At 39.0% G+C, this 27,201-nt stretch overlaps 1 protein-coding gene across 2 annotated transcripts in view; it reads right to left on the bottom strand.

The window, feature by feature from the left end:
* Positions 1-17,465: 17,465 nt before the first annotated feature.
* Positions 17,466-27,201, bottom strand: part of ALPK1 (alpha kinase 1) — a 55,970-nt gene continuing 46,234 nt past the window's right edge. For both annotated transcript variants that reach the window (XM_081960232.1, XM_081960233.1), the window contains exons 9-14: positions 26,634-26,738; positions 23,944-26,020; positions 22,562-22,715; positions 20,132-20,294; positions 19,826-20,012; positions 17,466-18,647 (exon numbers count right to left, since the gene is read on the bottom strand). In XM_081960232.1, coding sequence (XP_081816358.1) covers positions 18,448-18,647; positions 19,826-20,012; positions 20,132-20,294; positions 22,562-22,715; positions 23,944-26,020; positions 26,634-26,738 — 2,886 coding nt within the window. In that variant the 3' untranslated portion in view covers positions 17,466-18,447. The remainder of the gene's footprint in view (positions 18,648-19,825; positions 20,013-20,131; positions 20,295-22,561; positions 22,716-23,943; positions 26,021-26,633; positions 26,739-27,201) is intronic.

The following is a 27,201-nucleotide window of genomic DNA, read 5'->3' as shown; positions in this document are numbered from 1 at the left end:
TACGAGTTTTGGTTTATCCTGTATAAAGGGCAGTAACAGTTTTTAATAAGTCTATTAATTAAGGTTTTAGGTCTAACCCATGGTAAATTGTATCTAAACTGTGTGAAATGAATGAAATTTAAGAATTTTGCAGTGTTCCAACTCTGCTCATGAATTTGACACTAAGCTACAACACAGACTACTTGTTCAATATTCTGGATGCCACTTTTTAAAAAATTGGGGTAGACGTATGTTAGAAATCAGGGAAATGAAATAATTAAGATGAGCGAAGCAATCCAGTAGCCAGGTTTATAATATTTGGATGTCTAGTTTTTTCTGACTTTTTCCATAGTCGGTGTCTTGCTGATCACAAATTAGCAGTAGTAAGTAACAAACTGATGTTTGCATTATGGTGGTAGGCAATTCCTTCCCTACCCCACTAACCTGCTTTCCAGCTACGTTCTCCTGTGCAGGGGCAACAAAAGAAGATCAGCTGGGAGGCAACGAATAGATTGATTGGATGCCCCAGCCTTACAGGCTAGGCCTCCCTGCAGCCCCCTGGGAGTAAAAACACGCTGTGTGGGGAGGGGGGTGCACCTCACCCCCCTGTGCCCTGTTTTGGGCCTAGTGGGCCTCCCTGCACTTGGGAGCCAAAACAAGATGTATGGGATTCCTGGAAGAGGTTGGGTGGGTAGAGAAGGGGCCAGCCAGAGGTGGTATTTGCCGGTTTTCCAAATTACTCAAAATTTCTGCTACCGGTTCACCTGAACCTGTCCGAACTGGCTGAATACCACCTCTGGTGGTGGGTTTTATAAAACTAATTCCTCTTCTCACTTTTCTGTGGCACTGGTTTAAATGCTCACACTGCCCAATCACTTCAAATTCTCCCTTTGAAGTTTCCTGAAAATTTCCTACTCTAGGAAAAGCCATTTGTAGAATTTGATGGATCCAGTGTCACACTTCACTCTCTGAGATTAAGTTTCCTCTTTTACCCTTGGAGGGGTTACCCAACTAATTCTTTGGCTCTTGGGACCATCCCAAAAGCTGCTAGATTTTCAAATTAAAATTATTGATTGCCTAAATACATTCTGAATCCTACCTGAAAATTCACAGACCATAAATCAATGTCATCTTCTATAGAAATAAGAAATATATAAAGTGGGTTTTTTTAAAAGTCATGTGGGTGATAGATTTCATTTCTAAACAGTTCAAGCATCCCTTTATCTAGAATCTTCAATATAGTCGTTGCAGTTTTCCAACATGGAAATAGATCATTATTAGATTGCAACTTGATTAAGCAATAAAAATGAGTTATCTGTTAATTGTATACTGAGGGTTTATTCCAAGCAAATACAAACTCACTCTTAACAGAAGTTTACAAAACAAGTTACATAGGGCAATCTTTTAATGTTTCTTCCTAACGACAACCACAGCAAGAAGACTAAATATATTTTATTTCAGTAGTGTGAATTCTGTAAAGAATAAACTTTTTGCCATAAAGAAATTTGGTCCAATTCCACATCTTCAATGGAATTCTCTTCTGAATCCCATCCTTTTCCTTACATGGTCAATTTTGTTTCTTGGCTTTCTTGAAAGAAAGATTGCAAGATGTGTTGCATCCCTGTAAGACTCCACTTTCCCATATGTAGCATTAGGAAGCCTGGGAGGTCACCAATAGGCCTTTCGCAGAAGGGTAAACTCCAGCAGATGCTCAACAATGCAGCTATTTTGACAATGGTGAACTGAAAGGCGGAGAGGTAGCGACTTATCAAAAGCCATTTGGAAAATTTATGGATTAAATAGTGTTTGAACAGGGGTTTAGTAGTTTACAAGCCACTGAATGATACCAGAGGGGTGAGGAAAATGTTTGTTTGTTATTCCAAATATAATGGCACCACTACAAGGCTGTTGAGTGTGCTTAAACCAGAAGAGAGACAGCATGGTTTCAGGGGTGGGGGGAGCTTGACTGGGCTGGGAAAATTGGAACTTTGATTCATAACGATTGAGAGTGAGGTCTGTTCCTACCGATTATTGGCCACTTTTACCATTTCCCAAATAGATTTTTTTTTGGCTTTCTTCAGTTTTAAAAAATAGAAAATTTACCTCTTTTTGAAAAATGCAGCCGTAATTTTAGACTACCTTCTAGTTACTGTATAAGCCAGTGATGGCTAACCTTTTTGTTGTCGAGTGCCAAAAGCCTACACCCATAATGCAATGCGTGCGCAACACCCTTCCCCACGCGCCCCGACCCCTGTGCATGCATGCACAACTCCCTGCGCATGCAAATGCAACCTCCACACCCCATTTTGGGCCTAGCAGGCCTCCCTGGAGCCTCCTGGGACCAAAAATGGGGCACGGGGCACTTGCTGCACCCCCTTTGCACTCCCCGTGCATGTCTGTGTGTCTCCTGCATGCACCCCGCTGCCTGTGCATGCATGGCAGAGACCTGAAAACCAGTTGGTTGGCAGGAGGCACGGGTACATGCATGGTGGAGCTGAGCTGGGGCAGCAGCTCATGTGCCCACAGAGACAGCTCCGGGCGCCACAGGTGCCATGCATGCCATAGGTTCACCATCACATGTGTAAGCAAATCTCTATAGACCTAATGAAGAACAAATTTAACAAATACTTCTGCTAATGGATATTCAGCAAACATTTGTCCAAATTACTTATAATTATAATTACTTACATGTTTATTACTTATTTAAAATAATTGTATAGAGCCTTTCAGATATATTCTTTAAGCCATGATATAGCTTATTTGGCTTTGATTTATGCAACAAATCAAAACCGCACATTGATAAACTAATCACTGCGCTTGTAAGATATACATACATACATACATACACACACACACACAGTATGCATGTGTGTGTGTGTGTGTGTGTGTATATAATGTACACACATATACATACATACACACACACACACACACACACACACACACACACACACCAATATCACCATCATTCATGATATCATTTTAACCTGCAGATACATTTGGTTTACCAACAAAATGAGAAAGAATCCAATAGCATCTCGCAAAGTTTATTCTGACATAGCTTTTTTCATTTCATCAAATAAAGATTTGCAAAAGTCCTTTTTTCTGATTTCCTGGCCAGCACATTCATAATAAAAAAATTCTGCTTAATTAATAATTTCTTAATTAGAGTCATTTGTTGAGATGGGCAGCATTAGAAATCAAATAAATACATTTCTTTAAATGTAGTAAGTCTACATTTATCAAGCTGGAGCAGTTGGGTCCCACAAGAATGTTAATGCTATGCGATGTGCTATGTAAACAAGACAACAAACGGACAACCGTCCATCCAAAATAAGTAAAAGCTGCTTGTTTCCATAGCATCCCTTTGCCATAAAAGCTTAATTTCTCCCGACAAAAAGGTCATCTTCCCTGAAAACATCTTTATGATCCCTGTGTGTATTGTGCTTTTAGTATAAAAGCATCGCTATACTATCAATGCTCAACTGGCAGTTCTGTCTCTCAAGGGGGTTTATTGCCCTTCTTGGCATAAGAATAGCATTGAGAAGCCAAACCTAGTGCCAGTGTGACAAAGGCTAACCCCAAGAGCCTGTGTTTGCTTTCTTTGGGATAATGCACATTTCTCAGAGCATAGCACCATAATTAAAAAAGAGTGTTCCTGACACACAACCATAATTTGGCTGTGTAATCTTAAACAAAGATATTTTCCCTGCCTCTTCTGGATGAATGTCCTACAACAAAGGGAGCAGCTACATGGAGTATTATGGTAGTTGATCAGCTGTTCCCCCTTAATTTTCTGTCATTGACCACAACATAAAATTAAATACAAGAAGCCAAACATCAACGCCTCTGGGGGATCGAAATTCCTTGCTTTTTTAAAGTTGTGTGACCATTGAAAAGAAAATCAATGAAGCTTCAAAAATAAGCGAGAATATAATCTCTGCAAAAAGTGTCTACTTATACGTATGAAAATTTAAAAGTAATGTAGGCAGTTTCCAGTTATTGTTCTTTAAAGTGCAACATTGTCACTTAGCAAATAATTCTACGGTTTGCAGGACAATGGCTAAAGAGTCAGAGGTATATTGGTTTGGGGGATTGGGAATTCCCTTATGTTAGAAAGAGCTGGTATGGATGTGGTGGGGGTAAGCAAGATGACTTTGGATCTCAGCATTCTGTAGGTTGAAATGGAAGATATATATATATATATATATATATATATATATATATATATATATATATATATATATATATATATATATATATATATATATATATATATATATATATATATATATACACACACACACACACACACACACACACACACACACTTGAACACGGGGCCCTATCCAAAAAAATGCAGTTCAGTGGTGAACATAAGGTCCTTCATTTAGGCAGGAAAAACCAAATGCTCAGATATAAAATAGGTAGTATGTAGTCCTGTCATTCTATTTTATGTTATATATAAGCAGTACAACTGCTATACATTCTCTCCTATTCGATCCCCTACTTTGGAATCACAGTTTAGCACAATCTTGATGTGAAATGAATGATGTTGACGTGTTAAGGAAACAGAATGAAAAAATGATTGTGCAAACAGTCTAACAATCTAGTGATATAGTTTTGACCAGCCAGACTTTTGGAAACTGGTTCAGTCACCTCTTAAGTGATAAATGCACAAATCGATTAATGTTGTCTGCTTTGTACATTATTAGCACTGTAGTTTAAAAAGAAAGAAACATTTCTCTCAATTTCTTGATGGTGGTCATCCTAAAACCGTGATGGCGAACCTATGGCACGCGTGTGACAGTTGGCACGCAGAGCCCTATCTGCGGGCATGTGAGCCATCGCTCCCGCTCAGCTCTACCGCACATGTGTGTGCTCCACCTGCCGGCCAGCTGGTTTTTGGTTCTCTACCACAGATGTGCTGGGGGGGCAGGGCACACGTGCGGGGGTCAAGCATGCATGGGGAGTGCAGGGGGTTGCATACACATGGGTGGGTTGTGGAGAGCGCAGGGGGGGTTGTATGCTCATGGTTAGGGGACAGGGGGAGCACAGGGGGTCATGCACACATCTGTGGGGGGAGGGGCACACATGGGGTCTACGCACATGTGCATGGGGGGTGGAGCACGCAGGGGATGTCACGCACCCATTGCATTATGGGTGCATGCACGTGCTTTCAGCATCAAAAAGATTAGCCATCATTGTCCTAAAGCTCTTCTCCAATGAATGATGGTTCCAAGAGGATTTCTAGCATATGCTTAGCACTGAAGCTGCCAAATCTATGGGACCACTAAATGAGAACAAAAAGATTGAAATTTTAGGTAGCTCTTTACTTCTATCTACTGTTGATATGATTATTTTTCAGCCCATAGTGCTATTACCATAGCTTTAGCCACCCTGGCAATCTCTAGTTATGGCAGTACCTACAGTGAAAATTCCTAGCTGGCAAGAATAATTTTGACCAGTTTTTGTCCCAATGTGTCTGGAAAAATCAAGTTGGGAAAAGCTGCTTTACCACCACACACCACTCAAACTACCAACACCCCCCCGCCCCCCCCCCCCCGGTACGGAAGAGATGCAGAGGGAATAGTAATTACACACTGATAATGTGTGTGGGCTGTGAATTCTGGGTAAGTTTTGCTCTTGCAGAATTTAACATTATTATTTAAGGTTTAAAGGTAAAGGCAAAGATTCTGCTTGCACATATTTGCTAGTCGTTCCTGACTTCAAGGGACAGTGGTCATCTCCATTACAAAGCCAAAGAGCCAGCACTGTCCGAAGATGTCTCCGTAGTCATGTGGTTGGCATGACTAAACGCCGAAGGCGCACGGAATGCTGTTACCTTTCCACCAAAGGTGGTCCCTATTTTTCTACTTGCATTTTTTACGTGCTTTTGAACTGCTAGGTTGGCAGAAGCTGAGAAAAGTAATGGGAGCTCAGTCCGTTACGTGGTGCTCGAACCGCTGAACTGCTGATCTTCTGATCGATAAGCTCAGCATCTTAGCCACTGAGCCACTGCATCCCTATTTAAGGTTTAGTTTGCTTTAAAAAGATACCAGACTTTCCATACTTTTGAAAATCAGAAAATTGCCATTGAATTTTGTTAGTGTAATCTTTGGCGTCTCTGATGGAAGCCCTTTGGAGGCCCGCACACAATCCAGAGATGATGAGTCATCAGTTAATCATTAATTTAAAATATTTACAATCCATCTCTCTTCCACACAGTTCTAGGATTTCTGGTGCATTGCATTAAATTACATCTGGTTAATTTAGTCATCCCTTGAATCATAATTATTTGAATCGATATGTTTGTCAAGTCTGGTTTGATCATTAATTTTACGTAACTTTGTAAAAGGATAAACAACAGTGTCATGGTCTTAAAGTTATGCATGAAGAAGTGGCATGTATTAACTCAGATGATGCCATTCTTTGTTTCTTGAGACCAAAGGAGAGATGGACTTTAGAAAACAGGGTATCGGCTATGTAATAGTTTTTGCTATAAGTTTTAAGAGGCTGCACATGCACACAGAGATAACTGTGGCTTGAATAGTTGTTCCACGGGAACTCAATGCACTATTTTTCTCCCTCAGAAATTTCTTAGCTGATTCTTCTAATCAAGATTTATCATGCTGTCCAAATCATCCAGTATCACTCTTAATTAGGCTAGCTTCAAGGCGGAGCCTGCTTGCAGTCGATCAGAGGAAATAGTGCACATTAATATGCCAATCCATCATTCATTTCTTTATCAGTAACATTTCTTTCATAGTGCATAAAGACTTTCAACCGCCTTCTGAAAATGTATATCTCAAATTACATAATTGATTGATGTAACTCCAATATGTATGACAATAAATTTCTTTCCCCCCAGAATACTTTAATATAATAATAAGCACACAAAACATGGAAAAAGAAACCTTTCCAAAGACGAGTTTGCTGTTTTTTTCAAACAAAACAAAACCCCAAAACCCCAATTCAGAGAAATCTTTTACAATTTGACGTTTTGATCATTTTTATTCTGACCCCATCTGATTTTGAATGGTGTTTTCCCCCCCAACATGGCAACTCAAAAGCTAATGTGATCTTATCTTGAAAACATTTGCACATCCTTGGTTCATAAGATTGAACCCTCGGGCTGCAACCTAAACACATACTTAGTAGAGAGTCAATCCTATTTAGCATAGAGGGACTTAATTCCAAGTAAACATACTTTGGACTAAGCTATGGAAATCTTTAGAAAGATGGTGCCTGCAGAATTCAGGCTAATAGGAGCTAGTGCACATCAACCCTTACTCTGCATTTGTTTGCATGACAGAAATGCGTATGGCACCAGCTCTATTCAGACTATCTTGGTGTTCCTCAGAAGCTTATTTCTGCCTGTTCGTGAAATACTTGATGATCGTCCGCCACACATTTGACTGAAGCTTGACTTGACAATGTCAACTGGCCTTCTGTTTCACTTGACTGAAAGTAATCAGATAAACTCAGCGTGAAGGAATAAAACCGAGTCAGGAGCAAGGCTGACAGTTAAATGGGAGCTAAGCCTCTGTTTTCTAGGCAAGCATCGTCAGAGCCTTATTGGGGAGGTTTTGATTTGGTTGCAAGCAGCTCAAAACAGCTGCGCTCAGCAACACAATCACACCGTTGAAGGGCAGAACAGAACTGTGTCCCCTAATCGTATTTTCTTAGATATGGACAATAACGTAGAGAATTCTGCCCAATCAAGAAATTCAAAGCCAAAGAATACACTCTTAAGCTTTGCCCTTTAAAACATATAAGCAGATCCAAAACATTACTCTTATTCTCTATTTCTCAATATATCTCACAAGCAAAACCTGATTTGCGGTGTCTTTAACTGCCTCTCAGATTGGCAGGAACTGTCTGAATAAGAATATGCCTGAACTTCCATTTTGCACTGACAATCAATCCGAGGTGGCTTTTATTTTCCTTTCTGGTTTTGTATTTAAAAATAAAAAGTCATCCAACTTGGATATTATCTCACAGACTGGACTGAAAGAGTGACTGAAGATTTCAAGATTTGCCATATTACTCCAGGTGACTTTGGGCATTTCAATTATTTTTCAGCCCTTTACAATTTTTATCCAGAGTTGTGGGATACGAGATGGACGACAAATAAATTTCATAATCAATTAACTAAATTTCAAAATAAATCACTCTTGTCCACTCATCATATCTTCATGCATTGCTGCAATGTTTTTAATGATCCAGAAATATTGTAGGAGATTTTTGTGAATATTGTAGCCACTCTAAGTAAATTACTCTGAAAGTCAGATTGAGACTCCATGATATAGACTTTACTTTACTTTATTTCAAACTTTTATACCGCCCCCTCTCCCAAAAGGGACATGAAAGCTGGTGCTGAAATGAGGACTTATGAAATAGAAAGTTACCCTTCTAAATATGTGTAAGGAAGTAAGAAGATAAGCTTTGTTTGAAGGTGATGGGTGTTATCTGAACTATTATTTGACACAATACCCAGAATCAATGTAGTGTGAGATTTATTAGGCAGCAGCCAGGGGAAACTACAAGCATGGCAGATAAAAGATATACAAAGATGTAATTTGTCAAAGAAGCTCTGATGAGGGAAATTTTTCAAACATTTCTCCTTGCTTCCTTCCTCCTTCGCTCCCCTTTTACTTGTACGCTACTCATTTCTGAAGGTACTAAAATTATGATAATATCAGCATAAAATAGATGTATATAACAATAAAACATTTTAAATGCAAATGTCACATGCCTATGAACCCACTTTCAGTTCATAACACACCTTTTCCCATGCAAGATGGAGCAGGGAGCTCTTTACCATTTTCCTGAAGCCCAAAAAGGATGAAGCTAAAACCAGGAAAGTTTCACAGAGTGAAAGTGGCTTTCAGTGTCAGCTTAGCCGAATGTGTGAACAAAATCAATGTAGTTTGTAATTCTGGGGTATATGTAGAATCCATAAGCACCCTTGGAAATAAATTGTGAACGAGTCTGTTGCTTAGCATCCTGTAATTATCCATTTCCCCCCCACTAAAATGAAGATGGAGTCTGGTAGATGTTAAATAAAATACTGTATTAGGTTGGCAACCCAAATCCTTGGGTGATGCCTTCCTAAGTATCCATTCCATCTAAGGCAGGGATGTCCAAACTTGGGAACTTTAAGACTTGTGGACTTCAACTCCCAGAATTCCCCAGCCAGCCATGCTGGCTGGGGAATTCTGGGAGTTGAAGTCCACAAGTCTTAAAGTTCCCAAGTTTGGACACCCCTGATCTAAAGGAAATTGCTTCTGAAGCTTCATTAAAAAGAATGACGATTGTTCAAACTGAACGATGCTACACTGTATAAATGCATTTGTGGGTATGAATATTTAAATTCATAACCAACCGTAGTGATTATACAAAAATTATCTTCCAGGCGGAAGAAGAAAAAAGAAAACATGTAATGGGGTCATGCATATCTTTGTATTAAAGGGTATATGAGGTTTTACTTATTTCCTAACTGTTTTAATTACTTCTGGGTTGTATTTTTTTTTAGCGTCTTAATTATTGTTGCATGTATTCTGTGCCAGAAACTTCAAACGAGAGGAGAATTGCAGCAACTAATTGAGCATTATTCTTAGGTCTTGGAATCTCAGTAGTTATATTTTGCTTTTCTTTTTTCTATCTTTTGCTTCCTCCTTCCTATAATTATTATTTTTTTATTTAAAAAAGAGAGAGAGGCAAGACAGCATGGACTACTGATGATGGAATATTTACCTTCATGAGCTTTTTCTAAAAGTTAATTACTGCTTGGAGCAAGTTGATTTGGCTGTCTTGAGCTGCCTTTTATTAGTGGAGTCTTTCATTAATTTCCCTCGCTGGATTTGCTGTTAATAGCTGCTTGGTCTCAGGCAACACAAAGCAGCATCTGTGCCATTGATGGGGGTAGGAGGGGTGACGCCGTTTACAAATCAGCTCTGATTAACATGATGCTGCAGTCTAAGGGGAGACCTCTCATCTACCACCAGCTTCAGGAACATCGGTCGGTGCTACTCCAGCTCCAACATGATCAACTAGTGTCATTTAGTAAAAGGAGGGGGACAAAGCAACTTCTCACGTGGCAGCAGAGGGCAACTGGTGTAACTAAATGAAAATGCCAATTGATGCATTGGACAAGAAGATGATTAAACATACAATGAAGTAAACAGAATGCAAAAACAGCTGCTGCCACTGAGGGCTGTTAGAGAAATGTATCTGACCTTACAAACATTATTTGAAAATTAAGAACAGAATAGCACACCCATGAGTACCATATTTTTCAGAGTATAAGATGCACCTTTTTCCCTCAAGAAAGAGGGTGAAAATCTGGGTGCGTCTTATACACTGAATACAGCATTTTTGGCCTCCCGAAACCCTGCCCCCTTCACCAAAATGATCGTGCATAGCCTTTAGGAGGCTGCCAGAGTGCTCCTGCGGGCTGGGGATGGCACAAATGAGTGAAAAAGGGCCGTTTTTTGCTCATTTTTGTTCCCCCAGCCCCCAGGAGCACTCTGGAGTCCTCTTTTTTGACAAAAAACAGGTCCATTTTCACAAAAAATGGGTCATTTTAGGGAGGTCTGCAGAGTGCAAAAACTTTTTTGAAAATTTGCTTCTTCAAAATCTTGGTGCGTCTTATACCCTGAAAAATACAGCATTTAATTTAACATTGTGCTCCTAAACTAATCAGATGCCCAGATATCTGGAGCCAGGCTACAGTTAGCATAGCTGGCTGGGGAATTCTGGGAGTTGAAGTCCACAGGACTTAAAGTCGCCAAGTTTGAGAAACACTGGTCTAAATTAACCACATGTGCAATTGTAAGCATAGTCAGTTAATTTAATATGACTGCTCCATATTTAACTCTGCTGTGCAGACTTTTGAAGCAAATCATTCTATAATTGAAAACTATTCACACATCATACAAAGTCATGGCTTGTTGAGTGAGCAACTGTGGCTGATTCCTACATTATGCTGAGTTTTAAAAATCACAGTTTTCAGCTAACTAGAAAGTACTCACTGGATGAACTTCTAGCAAGGAACATTCAAACCGACTATTAAACCTCATCTATTAGGAGTGTTTGCCTTTTTGCTCATTAAGAAGCCAATTATTTTTAAGTGGCTGAACAGAGGGGTCTGTTTATGGCGATTCTGCATTCTACAACTTGAGAGTAGCAGTCCCCAATATATTTGGGTCTGTGGACCAGCCGCCAGTGGCGGGGTGGGTGGGTGGAGACAACAGGGGATAGTTCTGTGCAAGGGGCAGGGATAGTTCTGTGCAAGTGGCAGGTCCATGCGTATGTATGTATGTATAAATCCCAGTAAGGATATGGCTAGCTGATAAGAGCTAAATAGCTTGAAATAGATCTATACTAGTCTCCCTTTATTTATTTATCAGCACAAATGCAACACAAAAATGGTTTCCTGCCTGGAAGGCTCCTAGGGTGGAGCTGAAAGGCAAAAGGGAAGCAGTATGCTCCCTCCCATATTTGGCCATACCAGGTGCTTTGACAAAACACTTAATCATTCCCCTGGTTCAGCTGATAAGGGAGGAGAGCTTGTGGCTTAGAGGTTAATATAACTGCCTAACATGTAAAAACAGTCCAGGTTCGAATCCCAGTAAGGATATGACTAGCTGATGAGAGCTAAATAGCTTGAAATAGATCTATACTAGTCTCCCTTTATTTATTTATCAGCACAAATGCAACACAAACATGGTTTCCTGCCTGGAGCTGAAAGGCAAAAGGGAAGCAGTATGTTCCCTCCCATATTTGGGCATACCAGGTGCTTTGACATCACACATACACACACACACACACACACACACACACACACACATACGCACATTATGTAAATCTTTCTAAAACTGTCATAGTTTAATAGCTACAGTTAATTAAATAGTATTTTAGAGATTCAATTATAAGGATTGTGAAGCCATAACAGCACAACAAAGAATATGAATCCAAAGAATATAAAAAAAAATGGAGTACAACTAATTGAGAAGGCCTATGTAATATTGATGCATACAGCTTATTCAGATAGCTCCTCATTTTCAAAATGCAAAGAAAGCAATGACTAGGTTCATGCATTACAGTTAGACCTAAGGCATAATAAGAAATGAAATTGATTTTGGCTTAGTGGGATACGCAAACTAAGTCAATTGTTATCAATAAGACATATGAAAAAAACATGGCTTATTGCAGTATGTAGTCCATTCCATGTATTGGCCTGTTGACTATATGTAGACCTGTATACCGATGCTTACAAATCCCAATTGGGCCAGGCTCCATAGGTGCATGAGCATTTTTTTTCATGATTGTAGTAAACCTTTGCACTTTATAAAACTCTTTTGGGATACACTGCTGTAAAATAATTGTATCTACTAAACTATGCTTGCTGCAAAAACATGGATTTACCTTCCATTTATTTGAAATTTTTAAACAAACATTATCAACATGCAAGCAGATAAAATAAAATCCAAGCTACTCTATTTTAGCTATTTCGCAGAATGACTTGAAAAGAGTATGAGTATCTTCCTTCTGTAGATAGAGCCCTGGTCCCTTGGTTAAATTTTTTGAGAGTAGATAGGTATCTGTCTTTCTTAGTTGTGAACAAGAACGGGCATAATCTTCCTAGGAACACATGAGCTGTCATGTATCCTTTTAATCTGCAAAACCCCACAGCCAAATGTACTGTCACATGCTGATTTCCCTTTTCTTTGAGAAAGTAGCTCTGGGATCGCTGATGGATTGTTTGTTCTCTTTTTATCACAGTCAAGATGCTGAATGCCCTCGGGTGATGGGAACCAATGGGAACCAAAGCAAGACTGATGACCCAGTTCAAGTTCACCTTACAAAGCTTGAGCAGTCTGCGAGCAAGACTCTAGAAAAGGATTATTCACACTGGCATTATATTTTTGAATGCATTTTGTTTTTGTGCAGCTGCAAAAGTCCCAACACTGAAGATTTTGCACAGAGCTTTAAAAGAGATTTAATTTTCTCCTCCTTTCTCTCCCCTGCTTTTTACTCTTACTACCTAATTTCTTCTCTAGCTCTGGACTGTGACAGAACATGTGCGTATTCAAACAATGCAGCGCAAGCATCATATAGGTGACAAAAGGAGGATAAAGAAGCTGCTGAACAAAATCTGAACTCTCTCCAGTTTGATAGACAAAGCCATTTTCTCTTCCTTCAGATAAGCTTTGCGGAAATCATGAATTCTTTTATGAAAAATTCCCGATCTATCTCAAAACAACACAGATATTCATACATCTTTTAAAAAGGTACCATCACTTCATAAGAAATAGCTCAAGGACCTTTGTTAAAGCTGCTGTGTTCAGAAAATATTCCTGCTTGCTATTTAAATAGAAAGAGAATTATATGTTGTCTTTACAATAAAATAGATCATTTACAACAAATATATACTGTAGATGTAATCTGCATGTAAAACTCTAAGCAAGGGAATGGCAGGCTTGACACACAATGCTGAATTCTTGTTGTGGCCCGCCAGCGGCCAGCAGATCTGGTAGCAGATTCGGACAGTGAGGAGGTTGGGGAGGAACATAGGCCAGTCCTGGAGTCTGGGGAAGGAGTCTGGGAGTCTGCTCTGTGTCGGAGGCAGAGATGAGGCCAGGCCCATCTGACAGTTATCATCTGCCTTCAGAGTCGGATATCAGTGGGGCAAAAGAACAGCTGGAGCCTGTTCCCAGTGTGCGCATGCGCAGAGCTCATAGGAGAAGGGAACAGCTAAGGAACAAGGGTCCACTTGGGAGTAAAGGCACAGGTGGACGGTGAATGGCCCCTCCCATAGGGAATAAAGAGGAGCGAAAGGGGAGGGGAGTTTGCAGGAGACAATTAGTTCAATTCATTAGAGTGAAGATTTGTTCCTGACTTCTTGCCAAGTATTGCCTGCTACAGAGTGGCGTTTGGAAGATGTCGGCCTGGCAGCTCTACAAGTCTGATAAAGGTAGTTGTGAAGTCTCTTGAAAGACTGTTGGCCAGGACTTTGCTGGAGAGGAATTCACTTTAAAACTAAACAAAAGAGGTTTTTCGGGACGAGGAGTTGGCTTCATGCTTTTGGTAAAGAACAGTTCTAACGCATAATGCAGAAAACCTGGGACTAAGCCAATTTATCTGATATTTGACAAGGACCAGAACTCAGATTCAGAGAATGATGAGTGAGATAGTTACTGAATTGTGCCCTATCAGGAGTTGATTTGCAACAACACAAATTGATTTGTTTCATTTTGGAACAGGACGTCTCATCTTATCAAGCCTGAGCTCTGGAACGGTTCTCAGATTTCTCTATGGAACAAAAAAATTGCAAATACTCTCTACTCTGTAAATATGTGCAAATATTGCAAATGCAGGTAGTCCTTGACTTACAACAGTTTATTTAGTGACCGTTCAAAGATACACTGGCCCTGAAAAAAGTGACTTACGACCATTTTGCAGTAACTCCATGATCATGTGATCAAAATTCAGATGCTCGGCAACTGACTCGAATTTATGACGGTTGCAGTGTCCCAAGGTCATATGATCATCTTTTGCCACCTTCTGACAAGCAAAGTCAATGGAAAAGCCAGACTCACTTAACAACCAGGGTACTAACTTATCAACTACAGTGATTCATTTAACATCGGTGGCAAGTAAGGTTGTAAAATGGGGCAAAACTCTCTTAACAAATGTCTCGCTTAACGACAGAAATTATGGGCTCAACTGTGGTTGTAAGTCGAGGGCTACCTGGAGTCTCTTAACTCTGATCCTCTCTTTGAGCAAATTAATCAAAAGGGCTCAAAAGAATTGTCTGATCATGACAGCAGATTGATGGAAATATCTTGATTGTGCTAACATAAACACTGCCTTTAATATATTGGACCTACCACATGTACTGTATGTGATAGGTCCAATATAACTGAGACATCACTTGGTTGTAAAACACTGGGCTGCTATCACCACCAGGATGAAGTTCCCCAGCACCCAAGAACTGGAAGCTCCAGTAAATTTACTTCTTGCAACACAGAGGACTGTAGATCAACAACAAACTTAGCTTGTCCTTGTCTGTAGATATGCCTGGAAGCCAATGTTATCTTTTTCTGAAAGTTCTTATCCCAAACTGAATTGCAGAAGATCTTCTGTAGTAGAGCAACATCAGAAGAGCCAGTAAGCCCAAAGTTGGTTCTGTCATCTGCTTTGTTCGGTTTTCCTCTCAGGCCTGGAAATCAGCCACAGACCCTGAATTCCCCTGCCAAGCTCACTGCACACTGCCATCCAATCTTGACTTTTTCCGATCTGACAGCCCTGGTTTCTTTAGCTGCTTTTCAAGTTTGACTCCAACTTCACTTTTCTACTTTTTAAATTTCCATACTATTCGTTGATAATTTTATTAACTATATTAACTTCTCACTTTCATCTTTCCCTTCCATCCACCTACAAAAATCATCAATATTCTACCACTCTCCATCATCAGTGCCATTTTAAGTCTAAGATCTTGCCTTATTCTTAGTTGTGCAGTTAGACTCAGAACCTAAAGGTTTCATATCTTTATGTACTTTGGGTAGAAAAGTATACTACAGCATCTAAATATGTTTAATTGATCCTGGAAATCTTCCTGTTTAATTGGGCCTTAGACCAAAATTCTGCCTTGTGAACATTGCTTTTTTAATGTACCTCCATAACAAATCAGGCATCACCCATATAAATGAGATTATATTTTTTTAAATAAATGGGGGTGTGATGAAACAATCAGCCAATCACTGATCTAAGCATGCTCAGTCTAAAAATCATCAACTAAGATTTTGTTAGGGATTCTAGGGTCATGTGAAATGGTGCACTCAAAGAAATCCATATCACACAGGGTGGTACAAAACAGATGCCTGCTCTATAGCTGAGATCCCACCATTGTTTAACATTGGGAAAGCTACAAAGGTAATTACTACTTTTAAAGGGGGAAAAGGGTTGAGAACCACACTTCTCCTCCACCAACTTTACAAAATGAAGGGGAACTACGTAACACTAATGGATTTTGTGCAGGAAAATGTGTGTTATTCTTATCATATTGTATTACTGTTATTATATTATATCACATCATAAAAATATTCCCATATGAATATTTAGGAAATGAAACAGAGGGCTTGCTCAAAGCCATCTAACATATTCAGGCTGCTTCTGGTTTGACGCTCATCCTCTTTGAATGTTTTGTAGTATGTATGCTGTTCTTGCACTGGGTAAAAGCAGCTGTTACCTTTTATTCTTTCTATCTATCTATCTTTCCTTCTTGTTGTTTATGAAGCAATCCTTTGTGTTTTTTGATCAAAGCTTAAAATTCATGGATGTGACCTTCCTGGACTTTTGTCAGCTACCACCTGGAAGACTTTAAAAAGAAGCAATAGAGGAAATACATCGTTCTAGGATCAATGACAATATCATTGGCCAATGGGACAAAATGAGGGACCTCTTGATTCAGGAATCGCTCTGGGAAAACAGCTACGAGCTTTAAAAATTAAGATTAGAAAACTAGCAGAGAAAGTTAAGGCCCGGTGGCTACAAAGAATGTTTGCGAAATAAAGATGAATTTTATGCACCTAGCCTCCCAATGCATTTCAAAATGATTTTGGGTAGGTCCACCCCAGCACATTTATGCTTTAATTTGTTTTGGGAGAATCTATATTTATTTCTGCTGGTATAGCTTTGCATCAGTTTAGCAATTTAATAATTCTAGTATTTTAATTACATATTAAAATACATGTCCAAACATACACACATAACAAGTTCATATGTCATTAAGCTCCTTAGATCCAAGCTCTTTCCACAATTATACTTTTATTTTGAATTATTAACTAACATTTTCATTTATCGACTTCTTATTCAATGTTTTATTTTAAGGTTTGGTCTAACACGGTACATTCCTTAAAAAACACTATGGAATAAATTAAGACAGTTTTAAATAGTTTTATGGAATGCATCTTTCTCTATCACAAATGTGAGATCGGCATTAAAGATAATATTGCTGATTTTTGACACTGACTTTTTAAGAAAAGAGTTAAATGTAGGACTTTTTAATTGCTTCTAATAATGTTTTTGTTGCTTCAATGTTTTAGCATTGGCGGTGTTTAGGTTTTTATGAAGTTATTTTTGTTTTCATTTGTTTGCTTTCAAGAAGCATATGATTTATACCTCTGAAGATGCCAGGCACTTGAAGAAACATCAGGATACTGGATAATTAGACCATGACCTATAACATCCATAATTATCACAACTTGAAAATTTTTTTCCTTCTTCCTTGTGAATTTTTTTGGGTCACCTTGATTCCATGACTATAATACGAGGTAGTGTTTAAACCAGTGTTTCTCAAACTTGGCGACTTTAAGTCCTGTGGACTTCAACTCCCAGAATTCATAGCTGGCTGGGGGATTCTGGGAGTTGAAGTCCACAGGACTTAAAGTCGCCAAGTTTGAGAAACACTGGTTTAAAACATGTGGGCAACTATTATCATGTGTTCCTTGTTGGTCCCTAGATAATAAGTGGAAAATGAATCCATGGTCCATGACTCAAGTTCAAAGCAGAGCTCCCACTTAATGTATAAATCTAAGCAGTTGTTGAAGTCTGTTGACTAATGAATTTAACAGTGCTCAGCTAGTTTATTTATGTTGCAGTATTAATACAAGAAGGGAGAAATGCAGCCTTTTGGAAGAAAATGTACTTAAAATGCATGACACAACAACAAGAGAGTTCGCTGAGCTGAGAGTCTTACCAAGCCTATTTTAGCTTTGCTCAGCTGCATTAATAATCATTTCCAGATAGGGTAAAGTGGTGTATAGGCTGCCTTTGATCAGTATACTGATTTTCAATGACTAATTTATATGATGCTGGGGTACAAAGCTACCGGTATTTCTGTACATAGAACAAGACTTCTATGCATACAACACTGCAATTGTACAAAGAGTAAGATACAAAAGAAGCAACTAAATGCATGGTCCAGTGATGGGTTCCGGCTGCCGCTACTGCTGGTTCCCTCCGGAACTTGCGGCACGCATGCGTGTGCTTAACATGCGCGCACTTGATGCCCGCTGTACAGGCATGCGCAGTGCAACAAAAAATGCTCTGCGCATGCGCAGAGGCAAAAACAAGATGGTGCCAGCGAGAGAACCGGGTCAGGGGCCTGGCAGGCCTGGGGCGCTGCTGGTTCCAGCAACCCAGGCTGCTAAGTTACTACCAGTTTGGCTGAACCAGTCCGAACCAGTAGGAACCCACCTCTGGCATGGTGTCTCCTTGTGAGTAACATCCCTGCCTTACCACAGAATGAGCTTTTGATATCAGAACACACATAATAAATATTATTAACACAATATTAATTGGATTTTATGGTACAGATATTTTTTAAAAATGGGAAAAGATGTTTGTTGAAAAGTCACAGCAGGGACTCTTGGGTAAAAGGGCAAAGACCATCTAATATCACTTTGGTTTCTCTATGGTAGGTCTTGTCAATGAAAGACGGGAACAGATTTCATTGCATTCTGTATGCTGATTATTGAAGAAATAGTAGATTCCTTTCTTTCCAAAGTTTGTGAGGCCTGATGTTTCTTTCTTAGAGACAGAATGGATCTGGGGATCAGTAAGATAAATGAGGCCTTTTCCATTATCAGTCACCCAGCCTGAAAAAGGGAAACAAAACAAAAAGTCATTTTCTTAATTTAGGCATTATATAAACTCTCCTACTCCAACAAACATAATAGTGAAAATGCACAAAAAATATTTTATTTATTAAACAAATTTATATAGCCATCCAACTCACACATGATGACTTGTGACTGCGCAGCTTTGAAAACGTTCCCATTGATTAAAAGTTGTAATCTTTTATTTATTTGATTTATATTCCATTTGGTAGTATACATAGCACTTCCTTATACAATTTTCCCTGGCAACCACCTTGTGAAGTGAGTTGCACCAAGAAAGAGTAACTGGCCTAATCACCAAGCATGGCTGAAGATGGATTTGAATCTAGATCTATCTTAGTCCCTTAGTATTAAAGGCGTATTTGTTGACAATGTAACAATTAAAAACAGTTTCAAAGTACGAAGTACAGCGGAAGTAGAATTATGTGCTCTTTTGATTCTATGTTCCTAAAATATTTCAGCAGTAAATATTGGTTCTGCAACTGGATCAAAGGGCAGAGGACCTCAAGGCTAGCAACTGGGATTTTATGAGTTTTAATTCTATTTTTCAGAAAGACAACAGGGTAACCTTGGGCCAGTCACTCCTTTCCAGAAAAAGGAAGAAGGCAACAGCAAACACTTCAAAAATTTTGCCAAGAAAACTATATAAGTATCAGAAATTAACATTGATTTGAACATACCAAATAAATAGTCAGTGTCTTTGAATCAAGGTTGATTCCTAACAGTAATCCCTCTGATTGAACAGCCATGACACCATAACTACTTGAGTAGAAAAATGTCTTTAGATTTATTTTTGCAAATGAGAACAAATGGCATCTAAATTATTTATGGAATCTACTTAGGAGAAATTACTTATAGCTTAAGTGAAATGGACATTAATCACTTGCATCTTCCAATCAATCAGTTAAAACTTTTGCTGCTATTTGGCTGCTTTTGAGATACATTAGTTCCATTCCATTCTTCCTTCTGCCTGCCAACATTTTTGTTCTTCCTCTCATCTTCGTCCCATGTAATTATTTAGCATTCTACGGCCACTGAAATTAGAACTCTAAATAGTCACATGATGAAGGTATGCCTGTTCAAAACAAACCTCAGCTTTTAATAAACCATTGATCTAATAAAAATGTTAGATTTCACCACATGATGACTTTACAAACCTTGTAAATCGACCACCACATCTGTGCCTTGGGAAAATTCATAGCAGAAATGACCATATGCAAGTCCATATTCTGTGGCTTTGTACTCCAATTTTACTACATTGGTGTTGTTGGATAACTTCACAAATTCTCCTAGAATGTAGGGTTCCACAGTTACACATCCTTGGATAGACTTGCCTTCTAGTATCTGACAAAGAAATAAGAGAGCTACAGCATGAACAGTATAGATACTGTCCACTATTTTCATGAGGACATTTCTCCCTTGTCTTCTGCTGAATTCCTTATAGCTTTTTGTTTTCTCCTTACCAAGAGCACCACTGATGGAATGTAAAAGATTTGTGTAGAGATGTTTTGCTCATACAGTCTTTTGTTGAATTCTGTCACATAGTATTGAGCTGTCATTTGCCGTTCCACATCATTGAAATGGTACATAATCTCTTTTTCTTCTTTGTATTCTTTGCCAACATACCTAGGGATAGTGTAACACACAACACAAATAATATTCTTCAATTACTGGGACTAATATAACAAATATCCCCGGTAATAATTCATGTTTATTTAGAAAATGTGTTCATTGCTCTTCTCCAATAGCAGCTTAGGTGTGACATGAATATATATATTTAATATAAACACATTAAATATGATCTAGGCAGAATGACCCTATGAATAACCTGGAAGATTTTCCATAGCTGAAGAATCACTATCTTATAAGTCAGTCTGGGTTCATAGTAGAAAAGGTTCTGAACCTCCTTCTGTTTTCCATTATTTTTCCCTCCACCTTTAAATGATAATTTATTTTGCAAAAGAAGGAAAAATGCTTTATGACGGATACGTTTTCCTTATGTGTGGAAAGTGTCTAACAAAATAGGGATATAATCATGCAATTGATGGGCTATTGCAGTGGTCGGCAAGCCGTGGCTTGCGAGCCACATGTGGCTCTTTACACATTTTAATACGGCTCTTCTGTGTGCCGGGCGCCCGCTCCCCTCCCTCCTCTCGGGCATTTCAAAACAAGCGCCCCTTTCCCTTTTTTCTTTTCGACCCACAATGATTAGGGAGGATCCTGAAGTCAGGCGGGGACGAGAAGCGAGGAGGCAGAAAAAGAAACGGAGGCTAAGGAGCTTCCCCCCGTCCCCTCCCAGCAAAAATCTAACCGGGGAGCCGGGCGGGCAGTAGCAAATTAACCGATCACGCGGCGTGATCGGCTAATTTGCTACTGCCCGCCCGGCTCCCTGGTTAGATTTTTGCTGGGAGGGGGCAGGGGGGAAGCTCCTTAGCCTCCGTTTCTTTTTCTCCCTCCTCGCTTCTTGGGGCTCCACCAATGGGGGAGCAAGGCCCGCCCAGCGCCAGGCTTTGGGCTAACACAGAGGTCTGAAAAGTTGGCTGTTTTAAGACTGGTGGACTTCAATTCTCAGAATTCTGGGAGTTGAAGTCCACCAGTCTTAAGAGCCAATTTTGCAGATCCCTGGGCTAATATGTTTGATGCCTTTGGTGGACTTCAATTCTCAGAATTCTGGGAGTTGAAGTCCACAAGTCTTCAAGCTGTCAGATTTGAAGACTCCTTGGGGTTTTTTCCCTAAAGGGTTAGGGATGCAAGGATCTTGTAACTTGACAGCTTTAAGACTTGCGTGCTTCAAATGCCAGAGTTTATTGAAACTAAAAACAGTGTACCATCCTATGTATTTTCGGTTTTAAAAATGTGGCTCTCAAAATAAATTTCAATCGTGGTTTTGGCGAGATTTGGCTCAGTTGAAAAAAAAGGTTGCCCACCACTGGGCTATTGGAATAGAAGTGGGAAAAGGGCAAAGGTCTTCGTGAAAAACATAAATAATATTGAAGGAAGCCTTGTACAGGAAGAACTGTAGAGGAGGAGATTCATGATAAAATGAATCGCTGGAAGTTCCCCACCCCCAGGATTCAGGTTGACCCAGGATATCTGCTATTTTAATGTTACCTTTTCCCTAATTCAACTTCAGAAGCAACCTGGTCTGGTAACTGAAATTCATCCTTTGATAATATGGGTACTCAATACATGTGAGTACTTCAGGTCAGCAATGCTTCTACTGCTGGGGAATTCTGGAAATTGAAAACGAAGTCTATAATCAGTCACAGGTGGCACATGGAGCCATATCTCCCGGCACACGAGCCGTCAGCTGATTTTCAGCCTTCCAGAGGCCTGGGGGAGGCCGTTTTCGCCCTTTCCAGGCTTCAGGAAAGCCTCCAAAGCCTGGGGAGGGCAAAAACAGGCCCAATGGGAGAAGGTCCGATAGGAGGCTTTCCTAGAGCCTGGGGAGGGTGAAAACGGCCTCCCCCAGGCCTCCGGAGGAAATACCAAGCTCAGCTTGGAGGCGAGCAGTGCGATGTGCGTGGAGAGGGGAGTGTGTGGCGGGGGATTGTGCGTGCATGCACGTGTGGGGGTGGGGGCTTTGCATTATGGGTGCCAGCACGCACATGCTCACATTTTTGGCACCGAACAACAAGAAGGTTAGCCATCATTGATTTAGAAGGTACTCAGATTGGGAAAGGTTATCTCAGGAAGCAGATGTGGGAATCAAGTAGTGGCTGACTGCTTGAGTTTGTGTTGTATTTGCCACTTATCCTAGCCTGCTAAAATAGCATGTAGCCTCAGCAATGGTGGAATACTTTACAAAGGCTGAAGTAAGATTCCTATATATAGTCAAATGCAACACAATATTGCGTGAACTTTTCCAGATCATATATTAGGTTGAGTCATACCTTCCCAGGGTTTCTTCTTGGTGCAGAAAGTGCATCCAAAAAGCATTCCTCTGCTTGCCTTTCTTTGCCACACTCAAGTTATCTCCAATATATGCAGCTGTTTCCTGAGCTGTCCACAGCCCAGATATCTTAGAATATTTCAAAAGAAGAGCATCTAGAGAAAAAGAATGGATGAAGTGACAGAGTTATAGTATGTCACATATACTTTCGCAACCTGGTCCGTACTGCAGCACAGCGCTATCAGTCTCACATGTGCACAGAAAAGCAAAACAAGATGAATTACTTTGGACTGAGAAGATATTTCTCAATAATATCTTGCTGATGACTACAGATGTATAAACAATTACGGCCATGCCCTTCAACGAAGTATATTGTATTGTATATGATAACCACAAACACACTAAAATCAAATGATTCTGCAGCAGATACAGAACTTTAATTGAAATATGTGTATATCAGTTTTTAGATTCTGCCTCTTATTAAACCATTAACAGTTTCTTTACATCTTACATTTTAAGAATATAAATATGATACAAAATCCTTAGAATGCCATTGTATCAAACATCATAGCAAGATCTGAATTCAGAAGTCTTGATCTTTTCCTAACTTTTGCAGCCTCATTTTTTCCCCTTTATTTTTGAATGAAAAATAAATTTTATTCAATTTCACATCAACATTTTGATGAAATTCGCATCGGCAGGGTATGAAGCTTGTGTGTTTTAATTAGCTTCAATACAGCCATAGGGCGAGTATTATGCCCTTCACTGTACTACCCTCTTTCCAGCAATGGACTACAAGATTCTATACAACCATCTGACTCCAGCAGTCACAGAACTTCTGTACGTGTGGTCAGTTGCAGCTTTGAGGAAGAAAAAAGAAAGGAATAGCCTAATGGCATTTTATGTGGTAGCATGGAGAGAATAGCGTTAATTGCATCATTCCCTCCAAATAATTATGTGATTGGTTTGACATAATATGCAGGCTGTTACCACATTTGCTCTGGTACAGACAGTTGTAGTAGAAGATATATCCCGGATTTTGATATTCATGCATTAAGATATAAATTGGAGAAAACGAAGAAATACAAATTCAGAATGAGGCTAGACAATATTGACTGATATTTATCCCTCAAAATTTGGTGGTACATATGTAAAACAAATAAGCATAGTGCTCACTGATGGCAATAGCAGCCAGTCCTACTGAGCTTCTGATCCCAAACAGGGTGGATGAGCTGGTAACCCTACCATGAGTCAAATGGTCCAAATTTATAAATCAGTATGAAAATGCCAGGATGCAAACAACTTCTGTCTCTGAAAATAGCATAGATTTATGGGGATCAAAATTCCTGGAGCAAAGATAATAGTTTAGAAAATGTGACTTACGGTGTGTTTTATGAAGGAGGTTTGGTTTAAAGACCCCTGTATTCTTCATTCTCTCAACTAGCCAAGAATGTTCAACACCTGAAAACAGCTTGTTATAATCATCATTACTCAGAGTACGAGCTTGTTGCATTTGTTCTTTGACCATGCTAATAAAGGAAAAAGAGCTTCCGCTAGAATTCATTAAGGGAGAACTTCCCAGTTCAGAAAAACTACTGGAAAAACTGGGTCCTTTGTACCATGATTTCAGAGAGCTTGAGCTGTGGCTGCTGTTTAAAATGCCTCTCACATTTTCGCCTTCATCTTCTTCAGTTGTAGCACAGTCACTAGAATGATTTGAAACCTGCTTGTTGCCCGATCCTAATGAATCACTTGGGGACTCAGTCCTGTAATTTTGTGGATCTTTTATTATACTTTCATTAGTATGATGGTCTGTTAACTCTCTTCTATCATCAGAAACCAGTTCCCAGTCATCTTCTGCTTGTGTTTTAACTTCAGATATTTTAGAGGAGCATCCTGTTAATGTCATATTGGCAGATTGGTTGATCCAATTTTGTACAAAAGGGTCACATTCAGCTTTAAATACATTGTTTCTTATAAAAACAGGTACTCTCTGTTCACTGGGTAGATCTGGATTCATTAGTGAATCTTCCGTCCCATCTTCTGTTTCTCCTTCTAAGTCAACTATTTGCCAATGATTTCTACTTATTGGGCCTGAATCTCGTGTATGGTTTGCATTGTCTTCGATGCTTCCTTTTCCAATACTAGAAATAGTAACATTGCTGCTGTCCTTGGTTCTGGAAACCTTCCCTGAAGAAATTATTCCCAAAGGATCTTTTTCAGATGTAAAACTCATTACTTTATCTTGTTTGGAGCTGCTGCTACTAGCTCTGCTGGGTGACTGTTTTGAAGCATCCACTCCTGCCTCCATATGTTTCTTACTTAAATTTGGGTCCAATTCTTTTGGTGTATTAGTGAAAGGGATGCTTTTTGGAAAGGGATGCTTTAAAGAACCTGTGTCGTTTTGAGAGTGTTGAAGTGTGATTTTGTGTATTTTATTAGTTAATAAACAAAGATCACTCTCTTGAATTTTCTTTTCAATATCTTCAGGCAACTCCATAGTATTCTTTGCCTTCTGCACCTTATCTTGGGGTAGATCTTTTTTATTATTGACAATTTCTTCCCAACTAGTATTAGAGCTTGATCTGGACAATTTGCTCCAAGTTCCCTGTTCACTAAAGACTTTATTCCCACTTTGGGAATCAACTGAAATCTCACCAGCTTTCTTTTGATTATCAGAAGTTTCACTTTCTGTCTGTTCATCAAGAGAAACCGTCCTTGTAACAATGTGAGAAATTTTCTTTCCCATTTGGTCTTTAAGGCCATCGTGACTTTTCCTTGCTTTCTGTGAAACTGGGATTGCTACACTCTGATTTTCATAATGAGAATTTGCTTCAGTAGCACATATGGTATCCATATTTCTGGTTTCGGTCTTCAAAGTTGTTATACAGGCTCTTGCCTTCCCTTTTCCTGGTCTCATTTTATAGTTTCTGCAAGTACTTTCAAAAACATCACAGACTGATTCATGATGCTGAAAATACATTCTGAGAGCCTCCACAAAGCTCAAATCACAATTCAGAACCTGTTTTTTGACATCCGTTTTATAGCTATCAGGAATGTAGGATTTGGCATCTGAATTAGGAAAATTTTGCACTTGCAATTGTTCTTTAACCGACATGACCAGGGACATAATGTCTTTAGCAAGCAGTTCTTTTTCCTGCTCTTCATTTTGAAGTGAATAACCGTAAGCATAAAGCTTCTCCAAAGCTTCCTGGCACAACTGATTCACCTGATTAAGGCCCTTGCTTTCTCCATACAGCCGCTGGTGTACTTTGGCAAGGGAGAAAGCCGCTTTGATAAAACTGTGAAGCTCCTGTTTGCTGGTGACCAGTTCTTTGTCCTTCTTGCTCAATAAACCAATTTCAAAGGATTCCTTTGCTTGTGATAAATAAAATGCTTGCTTTTCTGGAGGACATGCACTTGAACAGCTGTAAGTTAGCAAACACATTCCCCGGATATTCTGAAAAATAAGTATAGTGGGAATGAATAGGATTTGTCAAATTTGTGGGTCAATATAGGTGTCAAATGTCTTAAAAATCTATTCCAACATGTAATCAGAATTGTTTTATTCAATTTTCAGTTGATTATAGTTTCTACCTTTAGTGAAATATTATTATTAGTTTAATTAAACAAACATTTATTTAGCATAACATTTTAAATCACTACTCATCATTGTAGAAAATGGGGGAGCTTAGAGGAATACAATAAAAACACCTTCAAAGCATTAAAAGAATATAATCAGTCTCAAGCAAGAATGGGTATAATTACAACAGAAACAGATAAAACATCCAAATGAAAGATACAAAACATCCAAATTAACTCAACCAATGTTGTTAGTTACCCAGAGTCACTTAGGTATGATTCGTGATGTAAACATGTGATGAATGAATGAATGAATAAATTACATATGGAAATTATAGCCTTGAAATGTGAAAGAAACCACATTTTCTACTCCAGCATCAAGTAAAGCAAGATTAATAATGTTAGGATCATATTATATCAGTAGTTGACAAAGACCACTGTAAAGAGTTTTCAGAGTGGAAGAAAATAGGAATGATGAACATGGTACTTACAACTGCAGTGAGCACAAACAATGGTGTGAACTGACTCAAGACTGCAGCCAGCTTGCAAGCTTCGGCAGCTGAAAGTAAACGATGATCGAATTCTTTAAGAAGGTTCTAATAAAATAACAAAAAGAAAATGGACATTGAAAGATACTTGTTTTGACGGTTTAAATGCATTTTATATGACATAGACTCAATTGCATCTCTTGATTCAGAGACAGTGTATGATAAAAAGAATAGGCTTGAATGACAAACTATTTTTAATAAATAAGAAGCTAAAGATTGATAAATGTGCCAAAAGCAGTATATGATAGCATGTGTAATGATAACATGTGTAATGATAAATGGAATTCTTACAGAATGGTTCAATAGCAAACTGAAATAATACAAATGTGTGTAATATCATCTTATTGGCTTAATGTATACTTGGTCAAATAAATAAGGAATGGTGATAGTATGCTGGATGATACATTAATGTATCTGTGTATCAGTAAACAAAAAATATCCTGTGGATTCCTGACAGTCCAAATAATTTGTAGCGAATGTAATGTAAGTCTGTCTGATGCAATTAGAAATA

This window comes from Natrix helvetica (assembly GCF_964273705.1).
Source record: "Natrix helvetica genome assembly, chromosome: 7".
Lineage (NCBI taxonomy): Eukaryota > Metazoa > Chordata > Lepidosauria > Squamata > Natricidae > Natrix > Natrix helvetica.
Note: the sequence above shows the minus strand (reverse complement) of the source record. Positions and strands in the feature narration are given on the sequence as shown.